Source organism: Grampus griseus (genome assembly GCF_964374135.1).
Source record: "Grampus griseus genome assembly, chromosome: 3".
NCBI lineage: Eukaryota > Metazoa > Chordata > Mammalia > Artiodactyla > Delphinidae > Grampus > Grampus griseus.
Genome location: NC_139019.1, coordinates 157649039 through 157667073, shown reverse-complemented (window position 1 = coordinate 157667073; position 18035 = coordinate 157649039). Strand labels below are relative to the sequence as shown.

The 18035-nt window shown below is 42.7% G+C and overlaps 1 protein-coding gene across 6 annotated transcripts in view; it reads right to left on the bottom strand.

The window, feature by feature from the left end:
* Window positions 1-18035, bottom strand: part of LOC309820495 (uncharacterized protein) — a 90791-nt gene that overhangs the window by 25377 nt on the left and 47379 nt on the right. For 3 of the 6 annotated variants that reach the window (XM_082651287.1, XM_082651291.1, XM_082651289.1), the window contains exons 4-5: window positions 14728-14779; window positions 3248-3358 (exon numbers count right to left, since the gene is read on the bottom strand). In XM_082651287.1, coding sequence (XP_082507413.1) covers window positions 3248-3358; window positions 14728-14779 — 163 coding nt within the window. The remainder of the gene's footprint in view (window positions 1-3247; window positions 3359-14727; window positions 14780-18035) is intronic. The other 3 variants (XR_014296519.1, XM_082651288.1, XM_082651290.1) reach the window with 1 other exon arrangement.

The window sequence follows — 18035 nt, the reverse complement described above, 5'->3', positions numbered from 1 at the left end:
TAGCAACAATGTTACCGTTGCTCCCCCCCTTCAGTTCCCAGCTCCACCCCATCCTGGCTTCCCCCTCCCCGGCTCTGTCCCAAGAGACCCAGGGGACCCAGAGGCAGAGCTGGGCTTCATCCCATAATGGTGAGTCTGCTTGACCTCACTAATCACACCAGAAGTGCCTGGGCATCTGGTATGAAGGCATGGCACCCTGTGGTCTTGGGTGGCTGGCCTGAGGCACAGAGCTCTGTATTCCACAAACCAAAAAAAAAGAAGTTGACTTGGGGTGGGGCAGAGCAGAGAAGAGGGGAAGTGAGGGGGATCAGGTTTGCCTGGAGGAAGCCCCCGTCCAATGGGGAACAGAGGCAAGAGGAGGTAGTGGCTCGAGCCAGCGCTCCAGGCTGATTGAGAACAAGCATGTCCCTCTGGGGCTCTGCCGGTCCAGATCAGCCCCCCCTAAAAAAAAGGTCTTCTGCCAGGGACAGTTTGCCCCGCAAGCCTCCAGCACAGCCACACCAAGCAGGTAAAGATCCCACGTCTCTGTCTCTTAATCTCCTTTAGAATCCAAATCCATCCTCCCTACAGTACACCTCCACTTAGCTCAGCAGGGGGTTCCATAAGCCTCCCTGCCCCAATCTAACCAGGTGGAATGGGAGGGGACAAAGCCCCCCAGCTCCCAAGCCCCCTCACCAAAGGCCCCATCAAGGGCTGGGGAGCAATGCAAAACAATCCTGGAACCCACGCACCTTCAAACCGAGAAGCAACCCTGTCCATCCACAGCACCTGGGGGTGCTGGGGCTCCCTGCCCCCACGACCCTGTTCCAGACCCCCCAGCCCAGCAACCATCATAAACAGCAAGCTCTTTTTCTTTATGACACCAAATTCCTCCAAGCCGAACAGCTCCTTCCATCACTACCTCAGCCACAGATCACATTAAAAACTCACAGAGGGCAACTTAAACACATCACATTTGTTTCTCTCTATATTATTTCAAAAGTAACGGCATTAAAAATGGATTTTACTACAGAAAATAAATATCAACACATGGGCCGGCAGCCCAGGCAGGGGGAGAGAGCCCACCAGGAGAAGGTCCCTGAGGGCTTGGGCACAGCTTAGGCACTGACCAAGGAGGTGGCTGAGAGGACAGACTACACCTGGGGTGGGGTGGGGTGTGGGGGGAATGCCTGGGGAGGGGGCAATGCCCGCCCAGCTGGGCACCTGCCCCAATGCCAGACCAAGAGGGACAAGAGTCACTGGTTTGAACTGGTCCCCCAAAGCTCATGCCCTCACTGATCTTTGCAACCTCTGGAGGGTAGGAGCTCCCGGGCAAGAAGTTCACTAGTCTCTAGGGGTTATTCCAACTATTGACACAGCAGAAGAAAAAAATGAATTCAACTTACTATCCAGTTTGATTTTCCATTACTATAAAAATATACATCTGCTCAAAGGAGGGAGATGGCAAGCTGCAGGCACATGCCACCTGGGGGTGTCCCCCTGCAGCTCACCACCACAACCCAGCCTGCCCCTCCAGGCGGCAGGGGTGGGGGCTGTGTGTGGGTGGGGGACGACCAACTGGTAATCTGTCACCTACAGCCCCAGCTCACACAGCTACACACACCGGGCCACACGGAACGGGAACAAGCCAACAATAGAAAAACCCCAAATGCTCCTGGCAGGACTCTGCCCACGCCCGGGCGCATGCCCCCGCTGCGCCGGTGGCAGCAGCGGACAAAAAGTGGCCACCCTGACCCGGAGGCAAAACTTCTCCTCACACCCTGAGCTCTGCCCAGGGAACTGGGGCCAAGTCCCACCTGACACCAACTGGTCCGGCGGGAAACGCCTGCCCAGCCAGACAGGCACAGGCCCCCCAAGGGTCCCTCTTTGTGCTCAGGGGCCAGGCTGGTGCAGCCTGGCCCTACCTCCCAGGGTGACGCCTGGGCCCAAATTCAGCTGGCCCTGCCAGTCAGGCACTGGTGCAGAACGGAGGGCACCAGGCTCAGCCCCTCCCAGCCCAGCCCCAGGGCCCCCAAGCTAGGAGGGAGGGGGGACTCCCCACCCCTCCACATCTGGCCCTGGCCCCCAGGGTCTGCGGTAGAGAATTCCCGCCCTCGCTTCTCTCTCTCTCCCTCCTCCCTCTCAATGCCCGCTGCCTGTCTCAGGGACGGCCCCAGCTCCCGCCTCCGGCCAGCAAGGCCCACATCCATCCTCCCTCAGCTGGCCCCTTTGCCTGGCAGGAGGCTGGGGGGTCAGGCTGCTGGGGAACCCCTCCAGCTCCCATCAGTCTTCATCCCCAGCCCCCAAACTCTGGGTTGCTGTCCCTTTTCCTGTAGAACAGGAAACAAGGTTATTTCCTAGACTCAGAGCCAGCCCTCTGCCCCTCTGGCTCTGCCTGGGGACCAGGACCCAGCAGGGGAATGCGCCCTTAGCCAGAAAGCAGAGGGATTCTGCAATTCACCCCCAGCTACCGGCCTAGGGGGCTGACAGCTGTCACTCAGCACCCCACCCCCTGGGGAAGAGGGGGCCGATTCAATCAGAGCCTCAGAGGAAACGCATTGATAGGCGATTATTTATTTATTTATGCAAAAGTGAGCCGACTTTGTTCGCCAGGTAACCGGGCACGCGGCCCAACCCCTACGGCCCTGGCCGCCCCCAAATCCCTCCTCCGCCCCATACCCGCTCCGGGTCATTAGGTCCCCGCCTCTCAACTCGCAGAGCACCAGCAGAACCTTGGGATTTGGGGGTTGAAGGGGAGGGGCTCCTCCCTCCGCAGTCTCCCCCTTTCCCAGGGCCGTTCCTAAAATCCAGCCTTGTTCTCCGGTCCCACGGTCCCCCCCTTCACCCACCCCCGCCACACACTCAGCAAGCTGGAGAGCAAATTGCAGTTTTAAATCCAAAGACGGAGGGAGGGGGAAGGAGGAGGGGGCGCGGCGGCAGCGCTGGGCGCGCACCTCGCCCCCGAGCCGGGGGAGCCGCGGGGCGGCCAGGAAACCCGGGAACACCCCCCTCCCCGCGCCCCCTTCTCGTCCACCTCCCCCTCCCCCTTCCCGGCGCTGCCTGCCAGGCTTCGAGCCGAGCCCAGCCGAGCCGCGGGCCCCGGTGGAAACAAAGACCGATCGCACCGCGGGTACCGCAGCCACGGGGTCTGGCGGACCGGACCCGGGCGCGCGGAGGGGGCGCAGAGCACCCCCGGTGCGCTGCACAAAAGAGCCCGGCCGGCCCGTCCCCAGCGGGGGTCTAGGGCTGGGGAGGAGGCGCCACTCACCGGAGTGCTGGGCTGCCGGCTCCGTTGGTCCGAGCCAGGCGAGGGCTTTGGGGGGCGTCTGTCTTCCGGCCGCGGCAGCGACGCGGGCGCTCGGCAGCTTCGCCGCTCACCCTAAAATCGAGATCATATTTCCCTTTGAGTCATAACACTATGATAATATAATCTCAGTTATGGTATAAAGCAGGTAACTGAGTTGAGAAGCGTACTGAGTTTGAGGACATATTGACTGATTCATTCCACAAATACTTTACTAAGGGACTATGCTAAGGGCCTGGGATCCCATGAAACAAAATGCCAGCAGAAGTGAATCTCTTTAATGAAGCAAAGTATGTGGAAGGCAAATCATTAAATGCTTACTTACAGCAAAGCATGCAATGTATCCTGAAATAGGATATATAAATGACTATATGTCCAGGGCTTGCCCCAAGAGCAAGTCTTCTCTAAATGGATTCTTTTCTTTTCTCTTTCTTTACCTTGTCTTCCCCCCTTATACCTCTACTCTCTGCTTCAGTGAAAGATATTTCTCCTTTCCACTTCTAGCTGAAAAAAAAACAAGTCTCAGGTGTCAATTTACTATGTAACTGTGGGTCCCTCTCTGTATTACAAAACAAGACTCAGGAGACAGTGAGTCCTGATATCATGACCTCCAAAAGGGTCACAAGGGATCTCTGAAAATTTCAATCGTTTTAGTCTTTTCTACATCTTTTCCAATGATTCAGGTATGGAGGTTTCTATATCTTGGGCCTAGAATTCCTTCTACTGAGTGGCGAGTCGATGTGGTTTTAGTGCTTATATCCTATAAGTTCTTTTCATTAGTGTCTTATAGCCTCCCAAAGTGTTTATATATATATATGACTGGCCACCATTTAAAATGAAAAAAATAATTTACATTGCTACTTATCCTCATTGAGTTGCCCATTTAAGAAGCAGAACTACACTGTCAGAGCATCCACTTTTGTAATACCTTAGCCATAGTATTTTAACATATATAGTAGTTCTCAATATTTACAGTGTATTGGAAGCACCATATAGGAGATATATAATAGGAGATATATAATAAATATAATGTAATATATGTAATTGCTTTAACATATGTAATTGATATTAAACATATTAAACATTAAATATATTGTATATGAAATATAAGCTGGAAGCTAGGAAATCCAGGGGTGTAGTTTTCAGAACTGACGTAAGCCACAGTCAGAGGGCAGGGGATCAGATCAAACACTCAGGCAGAGACAGCAAATTCTCCTTTCCTCTGACTTTTTATTCTTTTGGGGCCCTCAAGAGATTGGATGAGGCCCACCTACACTGGGGAGGGAAATCTGCTTTACTCCATCTACCAATTCAAATGCTAATCTCATCTGGGAACAGACCCACCCAGAAATAATGTTTAGCAAAATATCTGTGTATCTCAGGATATAGTTGAGTTGACACTTAAAAATTAACCATTACATTCTGCAAACCTTACAATATACCAATGCCTCAGTCCAACCCCCAGATATTCATATTTAATTGGTATAAATTACAGGCTGGGCTTTAAGATTATCAAAAGCTCCCCAGGAGATTTTAATGAATCACCAAAAGTTAAGAACCATTAACATCATAGAACATTTCTTTCTTGATGAGAAATCAAAATGCTTCTCACTTTTAGCGTTGATGCCCTGGGAGAGATATTATCTACCTCTGTAAGGTGCCTTCAGAGTATCCCACTGTACCCCATGTAGTCAGTATTTTCAAACAGGCCACTGCAAACATGTGCCTCCAAGTCTGGTCAAAGTGAATCCAAATATTTTTCCCCAATATGGTAGTAGATGGGCAGAATTTCTTTTATGATCACCACGTTGTATGGTAGGCATAATTATTCCCATGTAGAGAGTGAACTGAGATTCAGAGAAAAATAGGGGTGCATATTGCCACAAAGCTAGCAAATGTAAAAAATTAGGAAAAGGTCAAGTTTTCTGATCCGAGTTAAATAAGTAGTAGGTATCATTATTTTATTTATTCCACAGATACTACTGTCAGGGGTGAGTAGAAAAAAAGCAAATGAATAAAAACGTAGTCAGCCTATGAACGGGAAGATTAGCTAGCATCCTTCACACAAAAGACCTGATATGTATCGGCCACTAGAGAGGTTTAGTCAGCTCTATTTACAGTCCCATAAATGGAAAGAAGCATCATGACAAAAGGAAATTCTATGAATCCAGGAAAAAACACATCAAATTAAATAAATAATTCACAGGCAGAGCAAAGATTACAGAGTTGGCTCTGATAACAAAGTATCTAAAATAAGTGGTGATGTGTTTCTCCAACCACACAGGCTGCCAGTCCAGGTGCAAAGGAAAATAAATAAAACTATTATAGATCTAGTAAAAGTTAAACAGACAATAAAAACCAACAATGGCGATGAATTTTAAGTTGGTGATTCTTTGAACAATCCTCAAGAGATTTCATTTGCTCTGTTAACGCAATGTCAAGTCCATTTTAGAAATAAAAGAACATTTTTCTGCTTGCTAGAGTTTAGACATAAATCCTCACACTGTATTAAATCAAGATGCTTCTAGAATCAGAGCTAAAGATCATCAAGGATTATTAAAGAACTATAGTCACTCCCTCATTTTACAGGTGAGAAAACCAAGGTGGTAAATGATTGTGTGATGGGCTTAAAGTCCACATGATTCCCATCAGTGGCCAAAACAAGATTAGAGTGCAGGTCTCCCATTTCCTCTTCACTTAATTATTCATCATTCTTTAGTCATTTTGAGCACAACTAGTGCACTGCTGTTTGAAACCTGACCTTTCCAATGGCAGTCAAAATGCCATACTTTAATAGTGCTTCCATTGTCTTTGACCAGAATATTAAATAACTGGCAATCACGTTCTGAGCTTCTTTCCAGATGAATTATACGTTAAGCTCTATTTCAATATTGATTTGTAATATACTTTAAAGCATGTTGATCTTCCTCTGGTCTCTTCTTACAGTTCTGAGCTACATGAATGCTAGAGTTCCTAAAATTTGTGATTTTCTGAATGGCCATCTCTACTGTGTCCACCAATCCAACAACAGTCACTGCTTGTTGCTAGACAGCAAAAAAAAGTTAATAAATTTACAAGTGAAATCCTGTGTTCATTTTTTTTTTAATGAAAAACAGAAACCTATTTGATTTACAGTCTAAACCCTAGAAGCATACATAGGGCTTAAAGAAATGTATGATTCTTCTATGGAATATTGGAGAATTCTTGTTTAATCGATGGAAGCACATCGTTAGTTTACTCAGCTCCCTAAAAAGGTGGAGGACCTCCCTTAAAAGAAACAAGTGACTATCTTAGTTAATGTAAATAGAAATGCATTTCCAGCTTATTTATGGTTGTTCATTTCTATACCATACAGTGGCCTGTTTCTCAGGATATCAGTATAAAAGGCAAATTGATAGGTGAGAAGGATAAGTGGTATAATAAAAAAGTTAAAAGCATGGGCTACATGACATGGACAAGTTACTCAGCCTTTCTAATCTTCCATAGGCACATCTATAAAACAGGGAATAAAACATATTACAAAGAGATATGCTTCTCCTCCCACCATGCTTTGGCCTTCACATGTTTGGGAGGCATAGGAGATCCAGTGCCTTTCCCCTCCATCCTATTCTTGGAAGAGGAATTGTTAATGTTATTGGTCAGTAACCAGAACATCTATGGAGCAATGGGTAGAATTATTACATTTGAAAGGGACAAACGTGTCACATGGTTCTGTCCCAGTAGCTCAGCTTATGATTCACAGAATAAGGCATGTTAGCTTAAGCTTGTCCCATGACCTAGTCATCTGTGATTTGGGGGCAAGAGAGAGAGAGAAGGAAAGCCTCAATTAGAATTCCAAAATGAAGTAACAGCGACTAGCTCACTAGTAATAAATAATACTTTGGTCTTTTCTGATTATTGTTTCTTGTGTATGGATCCCTTGGCAGGAAACTTAACCACCCACTTCAGAGGTCTGTTATGAAGTCCGATATGGTATAAAAAGTGCACAGTGCAGTGCCTCAGATGCAATAAGCTGTCAAAGAATATTATCTAGATGACCTTGGATTTGCACTTAAATGTTTGTTATTAAATCAGTTTGCATGGGACTAGTATCCAGAGCCTCAGGATAAAGTAGATTCATGTGAGTTAAAAAATGAAAAGCTCTCTGAAATTCTAGATGGCAGGTCATGCTAACTCAGGTAAGTGGAAGCTGGTGGCTGGGCGTTCCCTCAGGACACGTGTTTTGATGGAAAGAGGACTCAGGGTGTAGAAACCAGCTTGGCAGTGGATGGTAAACCATTGCCCAGCACATGCTGTCTCCTGTTAAGCAGAAGGCTCTCATGCAAATTGCTTTCTGAATCGTTAGCTGTCGGCAACCCTCATCTCTCCTCCTGCAGCTGTTCTTTCTGATTTTGCCTGCAAACTTTTCATATTGGGCAGGCTCCCAAGCCAAACAAGTTTCCCCTCTGCAGGCTTTGTTCCTGGGGGCGAGAAGTGAACCTCACAGATAAGTCAAAGTAAGGATGCACCATGGACTAATACACACTGAAGGAACAGACTCCTGTAAGCTAAGGTGATGAATGCCTTTGAAAGTAATTTTCATGCGGCTTCCTATGAGAATGTCAGCCAGGCTCCAGAAGTTATATGCTGCAATTTTAAAATTATCTGCCTCTGTAGACTTCTAAAGCTTCTATCAGCTAAGAAGTATCTTTTTTAAAAAAGAAAATATTTTTATACAATTTTCAAGACTACTTTCCATTTATTACAAAATATTGGCTATATTCCCCCTGTTGTATAATACATCCTGGAGCCTACTTTACACCAAATAGTTTGTACTTCCCACTTCCCAATTCCAACTCTTAAATTGCCTTTCCTCCCTCCCCCACTGGCAATTACTAGTTTGTTCTCTATATCTGTGAGTCTGCTTCTTTTATGTTATATTCACCAGTTTGTTTTATTTCTTAGATTCCACATATAAGCGATGTCATACAGTATTTATCTTTCTATGTCTGACTTGTTTCTTTTAGAATAATGCCCTCCAAGTCCATCCATGTTGCTGCAAATGGCAAATTAATTTCATTCTTTTTTATGGCTGAGTAGTATTTATATATATATATGTATGGAAATATATAAATTTAAATTATATATATATATATATATATATATATATATATATAATCTTCTTTATCCATTGATCTGTTGTTGATGGACACTCAGGTTGTTTCCACGTCTTGGCAATCGTAAATAACGCCTCTATGATGCTGCGAACATTGGGGTGCATGTATCTTTTTGAATTATAGTTTTGTCTGGATATATGCCCAGGAGTGGGATTGCTGGATCATATGGTAATTCTATTTTTAGCTTTTGAGGGACCTCCGTACTGTTTTCCACAGTGGCTGTACCAATTTACTACATTCCCACCAGAGGAATGTGTGGGAAATCTCTGTACCTTGTGCTCAATTTTACTGTGAACCTAAAACTTAATTAATTAATTCCCAGCAGCATTAGCAAATAAGACCATGCATTTTTTAAAAATCTTTTTTTAAGGCATAGTAAATATTTGCTGAATAAAATGAGAAACTCTATCTCGATTGGGTGGATTAAATCAGCAGAAACTAAGCTTCACCTGTGATTTTAGCAGCTGAACTGTTGAGAAATTCAAAGCAGAACAGGCACAAGTCCTCTCTGAACAAGGTAAGGTACAAGAAAAGGAAGGATGGATGTTGTAGGCAAACCATAACACTCTATCATGGCTAAATATAATATCAGGAATTAAATAACTTGAAATCATATAAAAATTTCCTTTACTCATATGCCCCCTCCCGCATAAAGTGGAAGGTGAGCACAAATGTAAATCAAGCAGGCAGAGGCTCCCACTATCTTATATATGAAATCAAAATTTTAAAGTGTTTTCTTCAGAATCCCTTTTGCCTGGGTGCAGAAGAAAAAGTAGCTGATCCGTGCACCCAAAGGTAAAATGAAAAATAGTAAAAGAAAGTTTTTCTACATTTTTGAATTTAAAATCTGAAATACATTTCCTTAACACTCTTCTTATTTATACCCATGTACCTTAAAAACCAAAATTAAAATTAAATTGTATTAGAGCAGAGGAGCAAAAATTTCCAGCCAATCCAAAGGTTAAGTGGTGCCTGATACACTGTTGGAATAAAGTTACGAATCCATATCCAGACTCAGCTAGAAAATTAAAGCGTGCTGTGATCACTCGGTACGAAGAGGGGTCATGGCAATTGATTTTATTTATACACGCTTTCATACATAATAATTTATCAAATTTGTCCTATGCCACTTTCCATGCTTAATTAATCCTCATTTAATCTCTACCAAATGAATACTGTGAAACATGTTTAATCATTATTCCCATTTCCAAGATGTGGAAACTGAGGCAGGAAGTATGGTACATCAAAATTCAGAAATTTTGTCACTCCAAATATCTCCAGGTCTAGCTCTTTAACCTGTATAATAGTCTTTTTCTCTTTTCCTTGCCGTGTGAACCTTTCATCTTCTCCCACTGTCAAATTCAAGTGTTAACTCTAACCTCTCTTGACCTCCGCTATCCACTGAAGGATGCCTTCTGGCTTCCTAGAAAAGCTTCACCATTCTTAGCAGAGTACTTGAGATCTAGCAGGTGCTTTGTTAAGTGAATGAGTTAATAAACATATAAGAGAGCATTCAAATTGCCATTTAAGGGATGGAGAAACAGGCTCTGAAAGATTAAGTAACTTCCTTCATGTAAGGGGTCAAGCTGGAATTCAGATTCTGAAGCCCAAGTGATCATCCTCAGAATAATCTAAGTTATCTTCATTGGGATAGAATACGCTCAGTCAATATCCCTCACTAGACTCTAAGGAACAAGAAGGCAGTACTAGGTACCTAATGCACTTCATTTTGGGTAAATTTTTCATTTATGCAAAAATACGTGTGTAAAGATAGACTAAAGCCTTAAGCTTTCCCTGCTGGATTCCCTGTTCAACTGTGAGTACTCCTGTGATGAAAACTCGCCTAAGGCACTGAATGACCTTGACCAAGCAGCTTTCCTTTACAGCCTCCATTTTCTTTTCTGTAAAATACTGTTGACAGGACATGTTCCACCTGCCTCATAGAAATGTGTTTATAAAGCACTTTGGAAAGCATGAAGCTTTCTTTTTTTTTTTCGGTACGTGAGCCTCTCACTGTTGTGGCCTCTCCTGTTGCGGAGCACAGGCTCCGGATGTGCAGGCTCAGCAGCCATGGCTCACAGGCCCAGCTGCTCCACGGCATGTGGGGATCTTCCCGGACCGGGGCACAACCCTGTGTCCCCTGCATCGGCAGGCGGACTCTCAACCACTGCACCACCAGGGAAGCCCAAGCATGAAGCTTTCTTCAAAAGCAAGCAAGTATTTTAAATGTCAGTATTATAGGACTCCTTAAAAGGAGCCTTTTTATGGTGAAAAGAAACCTTAGCTTATCAATTGTGCAACTCAACCACAGAAAATTTAAGGCGGAACATGCATAACACAATAATAATTCCAAATAAATCCTTCTAATAGTTAAGTAAAGAGAAGTCAAAATTCTTCTCTGGACTATTTTGATTTCATACAACGGGCATCCCTTTAGAAGTTATGGAAGTTCAGATACAGAGCCTCAAACTCTAGATTGCAATGCGACATTTGTTTCTGAACTGCTGCTGCCAGTCTTGCTAACAGTTCACTTGCAATGTAATATATTACTGCATTTCATTTCTAGGCAAGAACATTATTTACTCACAGGAGAAATACTTTCCTGAGGAAAGACTGTCTTTGGAAACTTTCAAGGACATTTGAGAAATGCTTCAGCCCAAGCCACAAAATTATGAGCATGCTTTTGTGCCTCTCTGTTCCCAGGGCACCATTTTTAAAAATCTTTCATTTAAGTTTATTGCAAGCATCCATCTTCCCTTTCCAGAAAAAATAGCAATTAACACAACTTCATTGATTTCAGTTTTCCTAGGTGTCATTTCATAATGCATATATTGTACGCAGTTCACATCATCATTTTCATCGCTTTCAACATTTTCCATGTTGTCTCCCTACCTGAATTGTGACTTTTTGTGTGGAAAGTTTTATTTATCACTTGCATCTTACTTTGAATAAATCTGAAATCAACATTCAGGATTATTTAATTATTTTTATTTTCTTCAGTATGTTTCTAACTTAGCAAACTATGGGTAAAAATGCCATGTAACAACAATATGTAATATTTACATAGAGCCCATGTAGTGAACATAGTCCTAAACTCTTACCAAATCCTCACCAGACCCTATAAAGTAGGTACTATTAACCTTGTTATTTGATAGATGAGAAAACTGATGCATAAACTGGTTAAGTAACCTGTCTGAGGTCAGATAGCTAGTGATTACTTTCCCCATCACCGCCACTGTTTAGTTAATGCGTCCTTCCCATCTCAGTTCAAATGGCACTGACACCAAAAAAGCCTTTCTCTGACCTCCTGAAAATACTGGGTCTCGTTGCTTTTACAGCATATGTTTATTATTCATTTCACATATTTGTGTGATTAATTATATTTGAACGTATTTTTCCTAAGGGTAACCCTAGTCCAGCTGTGCTTTCCAAATTATGAAATCCAGGACTACGTGGGCTATGTCTGCTTTGCTTATTACTGTAGTTTCAGTATTTGGTGCATGGTAAGTATTCAGGAAATGTGCTGGATGGATGAATACAGGACTTTGTAAGAACAAATAAATAAATGACTGGATCAATAAATTTGGTTGATCATAACATAAACAACAGTGCCATGTTAAAATTTTTCTCTGGGTCTATACACAAACTCTTCTCAGACAGGGTTCCTGTTTGCTGTCTACACCACCAGTTGGAAGAGAAAAAAGCCAATCAAGGTCTGACTTCATTATGTGTACAGGCTGAAGCTGATGCATTAGGTTGAGAGACAGGGTGATTTAGGAAAATTTTACTTCTGGCTGAACTATATATAGAACCAAGTCTTACGTAATAAAAAAAAATCTACTTTTAATACGTTTGTGTGAAGAATGAAATAGGAGCATCAAGCCCATTAATTGTGATATTTAATTATATCGTCCCATTTCCACATTCATTTCCATGAATTTGGATGCCTTTAGGTCAAGCTAACCCAAGCATTTACACCACCATGATAAATAGTGAAATATTAATGGATACACAGAAAGAAACTTTCCCAAATTTAGCAGAGAACACATTAGCATGAACTTGTAAATTTAACATTCAAGTTCATTGGCGCGCAGAGAACCAAGTGACTTTTGTTAAAGTAGGAAAATTTATGACTATGTGAGGAGATGAACATTGAGAAAGTGCTCCCTATTTTAAAACCAGGACATTAGAAATATTTTAATGAATTTATATTTGGCATATCTGCCATCTAGGTGACAGTAAAACTCAATATTTATATATCAGATTTTTAAAACATTGTGCATATATACTGTATACTGCTACAGAATATAAGTTGCCCCCAAATCTCCAAGATACAATATGGGATCAAACAAACAAACAGAATGACAAGAAAAACCAACTGTAATATTTTGACACCTCTTAATTATTAAATAATTATGTTTAGAGAAATAGAAGTTTAAAAATTGTGCTCTGAAGAGTATTTAAAATATGGATGAACCTTCAAGATGGCAGAGGAGTAAGACGTGGAGATCACCTTCCTCTCCACAAACACATCAGAAATACATCTACATGTGGAACAACTACAGAACACCTACTGAACGCTGGCAGAAGACCTCAGACTTCCCAAAAGGCAAGAAACTCCCCACGTACTTGGATAGGGCAAAAGGAAAAAGAAAAAACAGAGACAAAAGAATAGGGATGGGACCTGCACCTCTGGGAGGGAGCTGTGAGGGAGGAAAAGTTTCCACACACTATGAAGCCCCTTCACTGGTAGAGACAGGGAGCAGTGGGTGGGGGGAAGCTTTGGAGACACGGAGGAGAGCACAGCAACAGGGGTGCGAAGGGCAAAGCGGAGAGCATCCCGCACAGATCGGTGCCGACCAGCACTCACCAGCCTCAGAGGCTTCTCTGCTCACCTGCCAGGGCAGGTGGGGGCTGGGAGCTGAGGCTCAGGCTTCAGAGGTGAGATCCCAGGGAGAGGACTGGGGTTGGCTGCGTGAACACAGCCTGAAGGGGGCTAGTGTGCCACAGCTACTTGGGAGGGAGTCCAGGAAAATGTCTGGATCTGCCTAAGAGGCAAGACACCACTGTTTCGGGGTGTGCAAGGAGAGGGGATTAATAAAGCACTGCCGAAACGAGCTCCAGAGATGGGCGCGAGCCGCGGCTATCAGCGCGGACCCCAGACACAGGCATAAGATGCTAAGGCTGCTGCTGCAGCCACCAAGAATCCTGTGTGAAAGCACAAGCCACTGTCCACACTTCCCCTCCCGGGAGCCTTTGCAGCCCGCCATTGCTAGGGTCCCAAATTCCAGGGACTTCGCGGGAGAACGCACGGCGCGCCTCAGGCTGGTGCAACATCACGCTGGCCTCTGCTGCGGCAGGCTCGCCCCGCACTCCGTACCCCACCCTCCCCCCGGCCTGAGTGAGCCAGAGCCCCCGAAGCAGCTGCTCCTTTAACCCTATACTGCCTGGGTGAAGAAAAGACGCCCTCAGGTGACCTACATGCAGAGGTGGGGCCAAATCCAAAGCTGAGCCCCAGGAGCTGTGCAAACAAAGAAGAAAAAGGGAAATCTATCCCAGCAGTGGAAACCTGAATAGACAATGAATCATCCCAAAATTGAGGCGGTGGACTTTCTGTGATTTTGTCTGTATAGCTTTGCTTATACCATTTGTCCTATGGTTCTGTCTGTACGTCTTTTGTTTTTCTGCTTTTTAGTATAGTTTATAGTGCTTGTTATCATTGGTGGATTTCTTTTTTGGTTTGGTTGCTCTCTTCTTTCTTTCTTTCTTTCTTTCTTTTTAAAAATTATTTAATTTTAAAAAATTTTTAATATATTTTTATTTTAATAACTTTATTTTATTTATTTTTTTCTTTCTTTTTTTCTCCCTTTTGTTCTGAGCCGTGTGGCTGACAGGGTCTGAGTGCTCTGAAGGGTGTCAGGCCTGTGCCTCTGAGGCAGGAGAGCCAAGTTCAGGACATTGGTCCACGAGAGACCCCCCCCAGCACCACATAATATCAAAAGGCGAAAGCTCTCCCAGAGATCTCCATCTAAACACTAACACCCAGCTCCACTCAACGACCAGCAAGCTACACTGCTGGAAACCCTATGCCAAACAACTAGCAAGAGACGAACATAACCCCACCCATTAGCACACAGGCTGCCTAAAATCATAATAAGGTCACAGACACCCCAAAACACACCACAGGATGCGGTCCTGCCCACCAGAAAGACAAGATGCAGCCTCATCCACCAGAACACAGGCACCACTCCCATCCACCAGGAAGCCTACACAACCCACTGAACCTACCTTAGCCATTGGGGGCAGACACCAAAAACAGCAGGAACTACGAACCTGCAGCCTGCAAAAAGGAGACCCCAAACACAGTAAGTTAAGTAAAATGAGAATACAGAGAAATACACAGCAGATGAAGGAGCAAGGAAAAAACCCACCAGACCAAACAACTGAAGAGGAAATAGGCAGTCCACCTGAAAAAGAACTCAGAGTAATCATAGTAAAGATCAGCCAAAAGCTTGGAAATAGAATGGAGAAAATACAATAAACGTTTAACAAGGACCTAGAAGAACTAAAGAGCAAACAAACGATGAAGAACACAATAAATGAAATTTAAAATTCTCTGTAAGGAATCAATAGCAGAATAACTGAGGCAGAAGAACAGAAAAGTGACCTGGAAGATAAAATAGTAGAAATAACTACTGCAGAGCAGAATAAAGAAAAAAGAATAAAAAGAATTGAGGACAGTCTCAGAGACCTCTGGGACAACATTAAACACACCAACATTCGAATTATAGGGGTCGCAGAAGAAGAAGAGAAAAAGAAAGGGACTGAGAAAATATTTGAAGAGAATACAGTTGGAAACTTCCCTTATATGGGAAAGGAAATAGGCAATCAAGTCCAGGAAGCGCAGACAGTGCCATACAGGAAATATCCAAGGAGAAACATGCCAAGACACATATTAATCAAACTATCAAAAATTACATACAAAGAAAAAATATTAAAAGCAGCAAGGGAAAACAACAAATGACATACAAGGGAATCCCCATAAGGTTAACAACTGACCTTTCAGCAGAAACTCTGCAAGCCAGAAGGGAGTGGCAGGACATATTCAAAGTGATGAAAGGGAAAAACCTACAACCAAGATAATTCTACCCAGCAAGGATCTCATTCAGATTCGAAGGAGAACTTAAAACCTTTACAGACAAGCCAAAGCTAAGAGAATTCAGCACCACAAAACCAGCTTTACTACAAATGCTAAAGGAAATTCTCTAGATAGGAAACATAAGAGAAGGAAAAAACCTCCAATAACAACCCCAAAAGAATTAAGAAAATGGGAATAGGAACATACATATCAATAACTACCTTAAATGTAAATGAATTAAATGCTCCAACCAAAGGACATAGACTGGCTGAATGGACACAAAAACAAGACCCCTATATATGCTGTCCACAAAGGAACCACTTCAGACACATACTAGGGACACATACAGACTGAAAGTGAGGGGATGGAAAAAGATATTCCATGCAAATGGATATCAAAAGAAAGCTGGAATAACAATTCTCAAATCAGACAAAATAGACTTTTAAAATAAAGACTATTACAAGAGACAAAGAAGGACACTACATAATGATCAAGGGATCGATCCAAGAAGAAGATATAACAATTGTAAATATTTATGCACCTAAAATAGGAGCACCTCAATACATAAAGCAAATGCTAACAGCCATAGAAGGGGAAATCAACAGTAACACAATCATAGGAGGGGACTTTAACACCTCACTTTCACCAAAGGACAGATCATCCAAAATGAAAATAAATAAGGAAACACAAGCTTTAAATGACACATTAAACAAGATGAACTTAACTGATATTTATAGAACATTTCATCCATAAAGAACAGAATACACTTTCTTCTCAAGTGCTCATGGAACATTCTCCAGGATAGATCATATATTGACTTGTCACAAGTCAAGCCTTGGTAAATGTAAGAAAATTAAAATCGTATCAAGTATCTATTCTGACCATAATGCTACAAGACTAGATATCAATTACAGGAAAAAAACTGTAAAAAATACAAAAACATGGAGGCTAAACAATATGTTACTAGATAACCAAGAGATCACTGAAGAAATCAAAGAGGAAATCAAAAAATACCTAGAAACGAATGACAATGAAAACACGATGACGCAAAACCTACGGGATGCTGCAAAAGCAGTTGTAAGAGGGCAGTTCATAGCAATACAAGCCTACCTCAAGAAGGAAGAAACAACTCAAATAAACAATCTAACCTTACACTTAAAGCAAATAGGGAAAGAAGAACAAAAAAACCCCCAAAGTTAGCAGAAGGAAAGAAATCATAAAAATCAGATCAGAAATAAATGAAAAACAAATGACGGAAACAAGAGCAAAAATCAATAAAACTAAAAGCTGGTTCTTTGAGAAGATAAACAAAATTGATAAACCATTAGCCAGACTCATCAAGAAAAAAAGGAAGAAGACTCAAATCAATAGAATTAGAAATGAAAAAGGAGAAGTAACAACAGACACTGCAGAAATACAATGGATCATGAGAGATCACTACAAGCAACTCTATGCCAATAAAATGGACAACCTGGACACACAAATTCTTAGAAATGCACAACCTTCTGAGACTGAACCAGGAAGAAACAGAAAATATAAAGACACCAATCAGAAGCACTGAAATAAGACCGTGATTAAAAATCTTCCAACAAACAAAAGCCCAGGACCAGATGGTTTCACAGGCGAGTTCTAGCAAACATTTAGAGAAGAGCTAACACCTATCCTTCTCAAACTCTTCCAAAATATAGCAGGGGAGAAACATTCCCAAACTCATTCTACGAGGCCACCATCACCCTGATACCAAAACCAGACAAAGATGTCACAAAGAAAGAAAACTACAGGCCAATATCACTGATGAACATAGATGCGAAAATCCTCAACAAACTACTAGCAAACACAATCCACCAGCACATTAAAAGGATCATACACCATGATCAAGTGGGGTTTATCCCAGGAATGAAGGCATTCTTCAATATATGCAAATCAATCAATGTGATAAACCATACTAACAAATAGAAGGAGAAAAACCATATGATCATCTCAATAGATGCAGGAAAAGCTTTCCACAAAATTCAACACCCATTTACGATAAAAACCCTCCAGAAAGTGGGCATAGAGGGAACTTGCCTCAACATAATAAAGGCCATATATGACAAACCCACAGCCAACACCGTTTTCAATGGTGAAAAACTGAAACCATTTCCTCTAAGATGAGGAACAAGACAAGGTTGTTCACTCTCACCACTATTATTCAACATAGTTTTGGAAGTTCTAGCCACAGAAATCAGAGAAGAAAAAAATAAAAGGAATCCGAATTGGAAAAGAAGAAGTAAAGCTGTCACTGTCTGCAGATGACATGATACTATACATAGAGAATCCTAAAGATGCTACCAGAACACTACTAGAGCTAATCAATGAATTTGGTTATATAGCAGGATACAAAATAAATGAACAGAAATCTCTTGCATTCCTATACACTAATAATGAAAAATCTGAAACACAAATTAAGGAAACACTC